The 11,294-nt window shown below is 45.1% G+C and overlaps 1 protein-coding gene across 1 annotated transcript in view; it reads left to right on the top strand.

Moving 5' to 3' along the window:
- Positions 1-11,294, top strand: part of LOC107269297 — a 39,977-nt gene that overhangs the window by 14,940 nt on the left and 13,743 nt on the right. Inside the window, exons 3-6 of the mRNA XM_025086587.1 lie at positions 7,647-7,708; positions 7,829-7,952; positions 9,028-9,184; positions 10,630-11,281. Coding sequence (XP_024942355.1) covers positions 7,647-7,708; positions 7,829-7,952; positions 9,028-9,184; positions 10,630-11,281 — 995 coding nt within the window. The remainder of the gene's footprint in view (positions 1-7,646; positions 7,709-7,828; positions 7,953-9,027; positions 9,185-10,629; positions 11,282-11,294) is intronic.

Genomic DNA, 11,294 nt, shown 5'->3' with positions numbered 1-11,294 from the left:
TTTTTTTTTTTTTTTTTTTTTTTTTTTTTTTTTTTTTTTTTGTGAAACGAGTTCTTCTACCTACCGCAGGAATTTTTTCCTTCTTTCTCTCGCTCTCTCACTCGCTCTCTCACTCTCACTCTCGATCTCGCATCTCCTCAGTGGCATACGACGGAGAAATGACGAGTGTTCCGAAATTCTCCAGGGTGTGGTTTCGCATAAAGATCAGATCCTGCCGAGAGATCATCTTCGCTGGACAACACGTTTCGACTTAGGATTGCTCAATGCTCAAGTAGGATCGCAACTTATTATCTCCTTTCTCCTGCGTCTTCGTCATGGCTCATTTCTTCTCCGCTTTTACTTCATCAGCGGTAGAGAGAAAAAAAGAGCAGACTTTGAAGATTCCTCTTCTTTTGTCAAGCTGACAGATGCCATTGTGCTGTCGATTGACTCGTCCACGAGGACCATTCGAATTCATATGAATTTAATGGAATTTTGTATTTCTGAAATTTCCAAATACATTTCTAACTCCGCGTGACAAATACCTTTCCCTTCTCTGATAAGAGAATTCTCCTCAGTGGTTTTACACGGAGAGTTCCTCTTAGGCGTTTCAGTTTCATGGTCACGGTTGAATTCGTGTAAACACACTGTTCGTTATCCGTGCTCGTTGAACTACGCACACGTCATTGCCTTCTCTTAATGACTCCGTCGCACAACCACGCGCTCAGAGAGCAACGGATGGAAAGTCTTTCGAAACTGCCGCTAGACTCTGAGATCGACTTTAATCCTAGGATCTTTTACGATCCGGAGCTCTAGATGCGAAGCAGTTTATTTCGAAAGATGCTCCTTGTTTATCTAAAAGACTGTAGACAATCTTTTTCGTCTTAGTACTGGTCAAGAGTTCATCTTATTGACACGCAAAGGAAAGTGGGTGTCTAAAATATACAAGACTAAAAATAAAATGAAAATGACTTCGACCCATTTAGACATTTAAAAAAAAAAGATATCCTTTGATCTATCGATCCTCCTGACCAGATCTCGATCTCGGTATGTTTTTTTAAATCCTCTTTGTGTCCGCATTAATTTGCTAAGGAAAGCAGGAAGCTGCGAAGAAAGTCATCGGCAGGCTCGAGGTGTGGCTCATAAAGTCATAACAGATCGAATTCGAATTTGAACGACTGTGAAAATCACGACGACTCTAAGGCATCCATGGTTGGCCTTGATCTTTGAATTTCTAAAACTTAACACGCACGCCAACCTTAAGACCTTTAAGGCGTCGATAGGTCGCGCGAAATTCGAATATTTCCTTTCGCTTATCCACTTACGTATTTTAACGAATTTCTTTCCACCAGTATTTTCCATAAATTATTCTCTGGGTTTAACGATCCCACTGAAAAGAGAAACATGGTTCATCATTTAGTCGTACCTGTGTCGAGCGTGAATGCCTTCTGCAAAAAATAGGGTCTCGGTTAATGAGCATCGGTTGATTACGAAAAACTAAAAAAACCATCGTCAGCGACGTCACCATTATTATAGCCTCATCGGTTACCGTTAAAACTCGTGACGTCCGTGGCGATTAATGTCTTCTTCGATAGTCGCCTAACGGTCCTCCCGTACGGTCCAGACCCGAGACTCGAGACGTGCTCACCTTCACTTTCATCCTAACGACCTAACAGCCAGTTATCCTCTTGATCCTCGTGCTCCGCAATCCTTCTTCCCACGGAATTCCAAAACGGTGCGTGATCCTCGTTAACATCGCGATTCGGTAATTAACTGAAACTTATGGCTACTGGGACTTTTTCGTTATTATTATTAATAATAATAATAATAACATTTTTAATTCCTAATCCCCAAATCAATTAGATTCGCCGAAACTTGTACTGCGGAATTGTTTAACTATGCTTTTATGCAGGAATACTTCTTGTCCAGAATATACCTGAATAATGTCGTATACCAGGAACGTATAACTATATGCACGTACACGTGCGATCGACCTTATCTCAGGAATGAGTCCCGCGTTGCCGTCCGTTGCCGTCCGTTGCCACGTCTGAGAGACTCTGACGTGCAGACAGTCTGCAACGGCCTTTATCATCGTTCCAATTGAATAAATGCCTTTGTCTAGGACGCCCGCGCTAAATCCCGATTCCGGCGATAACCAGGCGCGAGAGGTTAACGCGGGACGAACATTATAACATTTTAATATTACGCTCGAGGAAAATATATGGTTTCCGCGAAATTCTACGTTATTCTACGTTAACGTGGAGGCTAATAAGATAATATTGAAGATGTGTCGACGAGGAGTCCTCGAGGTGAAAGGTGCTCTTCTTACGTGATTTTACAATACCGCACTGAATGCCCTTTCGACTTTAATAAACCCTCGCCACGAAGAAGCGCTTCCTCGTGGAGTTCGCAATCGAGAGGGAATCCGATCATGATACTTGGAATCATGAGGCTGACTGGCAGGATGCGATTAAGTGTAGAAAGCAAACGTGGATGCGGCCAAGGTAGAGCTCTGGGGAAGAGCTCGTGTTATGGAAGAAGAGGAAAAAAGCAAAAAGTAAGAAAAAATAGTGAAATCGGCGCACCAACGTGGAAGACACATCGTACAGGATTATGTAGGTCTCAATGGCTATTCGATGGAGGCTCTTGCGCAACTATTCGCTAAGGGAACGGAAAGTGTAACTCTTCTCCGCGAGCAGCAATAAAAATCTGTGGGAAGATCGTAGCTATATAGATATTTACGAGTATGTATACACGTACTGCTTAAAGCGATAGGAGTCGATGCCGATTGAGCAATCTTTGACTCTTGATACGTAAACCCAAGGAGCCAAGGAGCCAAGGAGCCAAGGAACCTCAGAGGTTGAGAGAAAAAGGCAAAGGCGTTATTACTCTCGAAGCAAATCGTAGCAGAAGTAGTAGGGACACGAGATCGGCATACGATAAACTAGTAAGATCAGCCAATTTGCATGGGTCTGTAATTAATTCCTTGAAACGAGGATCTCTTCCCGTATCATCGGCCATTGCTTTGTACTTGCGTGTATATGCAGTGCCATGCCTGATACCATACCTCTACAGAAGGATTCTCAGATTCCTTCTCGCGAGGAGCGTCGATTCCAGTCAGGCACATAATTCACCCTGAAATAGTTTTGCCCATTTGATTCGTAATGTTGGAAACGGTCAAGAGGGGTCAGCAATTCCTGAGGACCATTGCTCTTGCGCAGAGAGTCAGGCAGTCAGGCAGTCAGGCAGTCAGGCAGTCAGGCAGTCAAAGAGTCGGAGGACGCAACGAGGTAAATGTCATGAGATTCACACAGACGACTCGCGAGTCGTTACGCGCTCGGTTATATCACCCCGAGGTTACTTTGATCCAAGAGAGTACTCAGGGACACACATGCCTACATGTAAACGCACGTCTGGAAGCGCGTCGTATAATGAAAGTGTATCGTCCTGCTGCGTGTGATGCGATCGGCGCGATCGGTGCGATCGGTGCAGTCGCACTTGCGCACTCGCGCATCCCGGATATTACTTGAATCGACATAGCGAGTATCGTGACGGACGCGAACCGTGCGCGAGAATGACAGAAGAGTCTATAGATATATATATATGGCTGCAATGGCGTTAGCTATGGTTACGTGTCACAAGAACCCAAGAATAACAAATGAATGATAACAATAATTCTCGTAGTTAGGAAGACAATTAGGATGGCCTTATCGAGCCCCGAGGCGCCGCTCCTGGCATGGCTTTTGGCTTTTGGCTTTTGGCTCTTTCGCAATCGGATTCGCTGACACTCGAGTACTTGACTCTCCTAAAGGCAATTATTCGGACGTGGAGTCTCGATGACGAATCAATTGGTTATTTGCGTCTGGTGTATTGGGTTACACAAGCGAGCCCACGTGACGGTATATAACACATCCTGTGCTATCAGTCGTTGCTGCTACGATTGGACACACCTGCGAAATCCCTTATCGGGTTCATTCTAATCTCCGCCTGTGGAAGCTCAAAGATAAGTAAAACAATGACGGGCATTCGTGTTGAAGTAAAATCTCCGTAGCGTTGACGTAATTGCGCGACGAAAGCACCGATACGTAGGTTGGTTGGATACGTAGATAGGTAGCTGGTTAAATGGGTAGGCTAGTTGTAGCACGAGGTCATCCGGTGGATGTAGATCACCCACACGACCTGACTATGGGATCTATAGGCCCCTGGGCCTATTCTATCTCGTGGCATTCGTGTGAACAAGGCATAAGCACACGTTAACGGATGAGTTAGGAGTCCGTTCCTCTCGCGATGAGGCCTTTGGGCGACGTGGTAAAAGAATGAAGAACTCTCAGGAGTACTCTATCGTAAATAATCGGAACCAACACGAATTATACTCAAAAGTTCATTTGATTAAGATTCTCGAGCAAATATTGCGCAAATCCACTACGTTCTACGTTCTCCTTCACTCGAGAAATCTCTTTTCACGTCGCGCATTTAGTTCTATTTCAATTTATTCGATTTCGACTGGTAATAAAAAGTCGCGATATCGATCGCGAAATATTCAAATTTCCGACGCGCGTCTTGAGGAATTCTCGGCGTTGGCGTCGCCTCTTGTTTCCATTTAAGAATCCTTCGGAAATTGTTCCCTTGTTACGTCAGTGATTTATCGGCCGATAAATACGATTACCCTACGTGACGTACAACTTCACTTTCCCATTGGAATCGGAATGTGCGGGATAATCCAGGACTTGGGACAGTTGAGTGTATAAACGTGCATAGTGTACGTATTCGCAATACGTGTCTCGTGGGCGCGCGGATTCGTGCGGGATATGTAATCAAGAACCAAAGGACGTCTTTACGAGACCGTTAACCCGCTTAGCGATCCACGCCGATGTCGAGGCTTCGGGTTTTATCTTGGTTCACAACGCAGCGGCGTTCGCGAGTCTTGGGGAATCTTAGCGAAATGTCATTCGAAAGACGCGTATCTCGAGTCACGAGCTCACTTGGTTCTCCGGTCGTGAGTGAATCGTGACTATTTACACGAGCCGGCTCGCCGGAGTAGGAATCATTCACTCGCATTCTCGGCCACGCTTCTCCAATCCAGTGGGCAACGCACGGAAGAGGAGCGATCGTTTCTGTACAGACGCGCGTCTTTCCCTAAATGCACCGGCGCACCGTCTACACTGACGTAGTCAATAGCTGGGTAATGCGTGATTTTATTAAGGGGTCTTGCGCAAGTCGAGGTTTGCTCGAGCGGCGCGCACGCAAATATTCAACGTCCGATGGGACTCGGACCGAATTACCTTCGAATCTTTTATTTCGCTATTTTGCTTATAACCCTTGTAACGAAGAAAAGTACGAAACGCCGAATGCGCCGCGAACACGTAAGTTTCTTGAAACTTTTGGTCACGGTTCGCTGCTCAGGTAGCTCAGAACGCTCAGGACGCTCGAGGAATTATTTATGAAATTTCGGTTTCTAGCAAGGAATCCACGATATGGCGAACCGACGAAGCATGCGGGGGCCTCACGGGGCCTTCTCCACTTTCCATTTCCTCCTACTTTCCGCTCTCGCTAGCGAACGTAGCTTTGCCCGACGATGTTCGCCGATTGCACGAGCACCGTCCGAGCGAATGCCAGGAGTCTGCTTTGACTTTTCGCTTAATTGGCCAATGGAAGTTTCACTGATCGCGACACGCCTGGATTTCCTTAGCGGAAAATCGTTTGTCTGTCGAAATCGAGTTTCGATCATTATAATAATGCCGAATAATCGTCAAATGGAAGAAATGCAAAAATTTACAAAAGACTTTTAAATCTGCTGTGAATTTTGCGTTTATAGAAACAGTCGAAATGTACACTGATATATTTTATTCGATTGACCGAATATCTCGCCAGCTGAGTAACATATTTTATATGCGTATACGAGGGAGAAACTAAAAAATCTTTACTAAAAAAAAAGTCATGTCACGATATATTTTCGAGTCGTGTGGAAAATCTGTTTTGGTTTTACGAAATGTTGATTAGTCGGGTGATGTATGTGAATTTGTTGTTTTTGACAACTAGGGTTACTACATATTGACAGATGTCAAATGAAGAGAAACGTTTGGCTACAGACAATTTCAGTTATACAGGTGAAATTTGCATAATTTGAGAAAATGATATATTAGTTAGTGATCAATTTAATAAATCGCTGTTTACGATTGATTCAAAATCTGATTGGTTTTGAGAAAATGCTCGTCTAAATTGGATTCTCGGTATAGAAGTTGTGATTCTCTGGAACAGACGTGCAGTGCGATACTCCATTCGTTCAAAGCGCTGCTGCTTTTTGTCGTGCTCGTATTAGTCTATTTATTAATAAACCGAATATGTCGACTAGCAAGGATCGCGTTTAAATTTAATCGGATACGCCCATGTGGATATGTTGAGACGTGCAGTCGAGTTGCAGTGAAAGGTTTTTGTCGCATTGCGTTCATTTTGAGAGTTAAACGCGCAAGTAGCCATCGTACGGGTGTACTCCAGTGGGTGTACATATATAATTGTAGCATTATAGGCCTAAGACATAACGTGAGCAGCACGATGCAAAGGCTACTCGGGTATCTTGATCTATTGTCGGGACTAGTGGTAGTCGTAGAAGCGGAATACTCGAAATAGTAGAGACTCAGCACGTTCGCCTTCCGTCAGAATTCGCAGGTGTAACGGATCGAGGTCACTGCTGTCCGGTCTCCAGTTCTCCCATTTTACAATCGTAAAATCCTATCCAGTTTCTTCTCCGTCGAATTTGAGACGTTGTCCAGCGCCATTTATCTATCTATCTATCTTTGTTCGACAACACTTTGCCAGTCATTCCTTATTCTTAGGCTTAGATTTCATTATTAGACTATTTATTAATCATGTATATCTTCATTGCAATAGAAATGTCCAATAAATACCGAGTCTAAATGTCAACGGTGAATTGAAAAATAAAAGAAATAATAAAATCGGAGATATGTTCTATTATTGATTATTGTTATTAATCCAAGAAGGTAGGATTGTTGCGAATTCATGAATGTTACGTATTCTCGGAATTATTACAGCGTTATCGAAATAAGGAAAAAGGAAGCAGGCTATGTCGGCTCGATTGGACGCTTCGATGAATCGATTCCATCAATGAAAGGGGCACTTCCGGGCAATGCCGACGTAAACGCGCACAATGGATACATGTGTATACATGTGTATACATGTGTATAATACCATACAAGATGGATAAGCGGACTCAGGAAATTCGGCAACTGTGTCGTTAAGAATCCTCGAGTCGCGAGAGTCTCACGAGGAGCGTATTACGAAGACACGTAACGAACACAATATCGTAACCCTGCTAATGGTTACTGTCTCGCGCACTACTCGAGAACGCTCGGACGTCGCGACGCGGCGAAAATTATTTAATCTGCCAGAAATAATTAGCGCCTGCGCCCCGACGAGTTAGATAAGCTCGGTGAAAGTTGTAATAGTCCCATCCACCTCCTCTTACCTTCGAGCCTCTCCAGCTCATCCTGCCTTCTTATGTATACTACACCTCACCTCCACCATCTCCGCACTCTGTCCTTCTTTCAGGAGTTGTGCGAGCGCAATAGTTCTCTCGCGTAATATAACGTTTTCTCTATTAGTTCGCTCGAACGCTCTCGCTCAAATCTATTTCATTTTCTTCTTTTCAGTTATCATCTCGATCTTCGACTTCCACCATGGCTTCGGATTGTGCAGCGCGGGGGAACCTGGCGTGAGTATCAGATAATAGACTGTTGAAGAATCGATTGGATTCGTCCTGCTGTTTCCTTCTAGTTGAAATGAAATTTTAATAAATCGCCTACATGTGCGATTTTCAATGTTTTGCTTGCAGTATCTGGATTTTGACAATTTGCCGGAGACGAATTTCTCGTGCCAGGGAAAGGTGATAGGTGGATACTATGCAGACGTGGAGACTGGTTGCCAGATGTTCCACGTTTGCACCATCGGACAGAAAGGTAATTCAGTCTTATGAAATCGGGTCGAATTCCACGAAACGAACCCGGACTGTCCAAACGTCTGGCAGTTCCCCATATCGACTGGCAAACGAGTAGTCGAGGGATAAGTGAACAAAAAATGAAGGACAGAGGATATAATTGAAAATAAAAAGGTGAACGAGTATTTGCGCTTTCGATTCCGTTTAAGAATGAGATCCGTATAAGGCGGAGAAGAGACATCTCCTAGGTCAGTAACGCTGTCATTTCACTTGTCGAACTGGTCGGCCGTGACATTCTCGAGTCCCTCTTAAAATTCCAATTAAACGCGGACTTTTGAACGAAGCACGGATCCTTTGATTATTTTACTAAAAAGTGCTGGCCCGCAGAACGACGGACAATCAGATTTATTGCGCCGGAACGAACGAGTCGCTCTTCGCGCCCGCAGATGCTGTGAATTTTTGCCAGGATGTGACAGCATTCACGCCATATGGGATTCTCTTGCATAATCGGTTACGCAAATCGAACCTGTACGATGTACAGTGTACATGCATTTTCATCATGACCGAAATTACTCGAACTATCGCTTAAGAGCGGCTTGCTCGTTTCACGCTGAATTCTAGACGTAACCGATCTAGCCCCACCTGTTCTGGAATGACCAAGCAATGATCGGTAAAAGATCATACTAAAATCACTCGATCTTGATGGGATACTCTTAAAGGTCAAGTGATTTGTTTTCTACGACAGCTTCCTACGATTTCTTATAAATTACTCAGATTCTTTATGTTTCTTATTCAACTGTCGTAAAGTCACCGGTTAACCCAAGAAGAGTCCTAAATCAGTTTACGTTCTTAACGGTCCTTGGAGGATTACTTCATCAGGCATATTGAAATCCAATGGGAAATAAAGGATTCGTTAGTTCCGTCGATCGTCAAGGAAGATCGGGGTGCATCAGATTAGGGACACAGATGGTAACGAGTTGAATGACTTTGAATTAATGAGACATTAACAAAGTCAGAAAGTATTTGCTAGGAATCGTCAGCCCTCACAGAGACCCCCCGAATAATGATCTGTTCTTTATCGTGAGACTTGATTTCAGACGAGATTATGGACATAAAGTTCCTCTGCCTGAACGGGACCGTCTTCGACCAAGAGACCAGGGTCTGCGAGAGGGTCGATGAGGTCGATTGCAGCACCAGTGAACGATTCTACAACTTGAACCTTGAACTCTACGGCAACAATGCAGTGACACTCAGGTTCGTAAGCTATAGCGGGTGGTCCCTTTATTTAGCAATTATTGGGAAGTGACGCGCGTGTCGAGATTCCGATTATTCCTGTGCTTATCTTGTGGTGCAACTGACGTAGCTATTGTGCGGATTGTATTAGGCAGTAGGAAGGTTGTAGCGGCCACCGGATACTCGTTTCGACATGGAACAGGCGGGACAGCCTTGTTCGAAAACCTCCTTTCTGACGCCCACTTCTAATCGATCATTCAGGGCGGGTTACTCCTTCAATTCGCGCTGACTATAAGTGCGTTCTGGGAGAATAGATATTATTTCTCTTTTGCCTTATCTTCCTACTTTCAGTCTGGTCTCAGGATAATATTAGCTCCTAGTCGTAACAGGCGAACAGAGCTTAAACTTTCTGCCTCGGGCTCGTCGACGCCGAGGAGACGTGGTTATTATCCTTATCTGGAAAGATATCGCTTCAGTCATTAGGCTGATACTCTGCTCCTGGAATTTCCGATTGATTGTTTTACAATGAGATTACTTAGCACTTTTATTCGATTGAAAGGCATTCGTGGCGCTGAAAGGCAGTCTGTGTAGCAGTGTTCATACGTACCGAGAATTCTCTCTATGTCCTGCGTCTCTTATTCGCAGAGTCGTTCGATTGACACCGCGTTTCCGGTTTTCTCAGAATATTATATCTTTCGTGAAACTCGATCACTCGACACGCAGAGGTCCTTGCCTGCCTGCCTGCCTGCCTGGCTGCCTGGCTGTTTGGCTGGCTGGCTGGCTGGCTGGCTGGCTGCCTGCTTACTCGACTACTTTTGTCATTGTGGCTGCGACTCCGGACTAGAGCCGGACTAGAGCCGGCTTGCGATAATTGTCGTCGTGTATGATTTTACGCACTGACACGTAACCGACCAGTGCGCGGTGCAAGTACGTACTCTTTACGTAGTCACGTTCACCCACGGTGAACGCTTCGGTAAAAACCGAAGGAACCGAATGCCTTTCATTTAGCATACCTGAACGGCAACACTCGGGAAACTCAGGCGCCCGTGCCTTCCTCCTTCCCAATACATATCTGTGCTGCGTTAGGTAATTCCTAATCGGTACTTTTCCATATTCTACATTTGCATATCCATGTCTGTTCTTCGCCATTCAATCCTTTTTTACGCTCCTAATGCCTCTTCCGCAGATTAATTCTGCGCAGTGGAGGCTAGCTGTTGTATCCTTGCTTAACTTGTATTTTGAGAAGGCGCCGATCCGACTCTGATAATTTCTACTTCGATCGCATTGCTGCCGTATGATAATTTCTTTTATTTGTCTCAGCTTCGCGTTTCACCAATCCACGTACGCGTTGCTTGCGACTGCATCATAGTGAATATTGTCTGAGCAGTATTATTTTAGGTGTCGAATTATTTGTAGGTAAATCTCGTGTTCGTCCTATTGTCAATCGCTTCACTTTCTTTTCTCAGCTTGCACGAGAACAGCGAGGACGACGGTGAGCCAACCGAGGGCACGGATGATCATCAGCAGAGAACAACATCAGCACGTCCATCGACTACGAGCTCAACGACTACGACAACCTCTCGACCTACGAAGCCATCGACAACCCCAAGACCCAACTCGTATCAGCATCCCACGGGATACCCTCAACATTATCAGCCGCAGCCACCCTTCCCTTCGGTCCAGACGAGTCAATCCAAGTCACTCTACGATGACAAGAATGGTGGCTATCATCACCAATACATTTTCCACAATGCCGCGCACAATCAGAACAATCAAGCAACCTCCTATCAGCTGTTCAGCAATCAGGGTTCTCTCAATCCTACGACGAACGCTCCTCAGACCCATCAAGTGAGATATAGTTCCAGTCCAAGCCCTCAGGTGATCCACAACGAACCGTCGACGGTGGCGCCACTCTTCCACGCTCCCTCCTCGACCATTCACACGCTCCTGAACAGCAACGCTAACAATCCGGTTTTGATAAATCCACTCTTTCACAACAATGGGATCGCCAGCACGACGGAACAGTTTTCCATTCACAGTAACAATCCGAGGGAGACTTCGGAGTATCGAGACAGCGAGGAGGAGGAGGACGAGGAGGATGAGGAGGATGAGGGGGATGTGGGGGAGGAGG

Source organism: Cephus cinctus, unplaced genomic scaffold, assembly GCF_000341935.2.
Source record: "Cephus cinctus unplaced genomic scaffold, Ccin1 Ccin1_scaffold0629, whole genome shotgun sequence".
Lineage (NCBI taxonomy): Eukaryota > Metazoa > Arthropoda > Insecta > Hymenoptera > Cephidae > Cephus > Cephus cinctus.
Note: the sequence above shows the minus strand (reverse complement) of the source record. Positions and strands in the feature narration are given on the sequence as shown.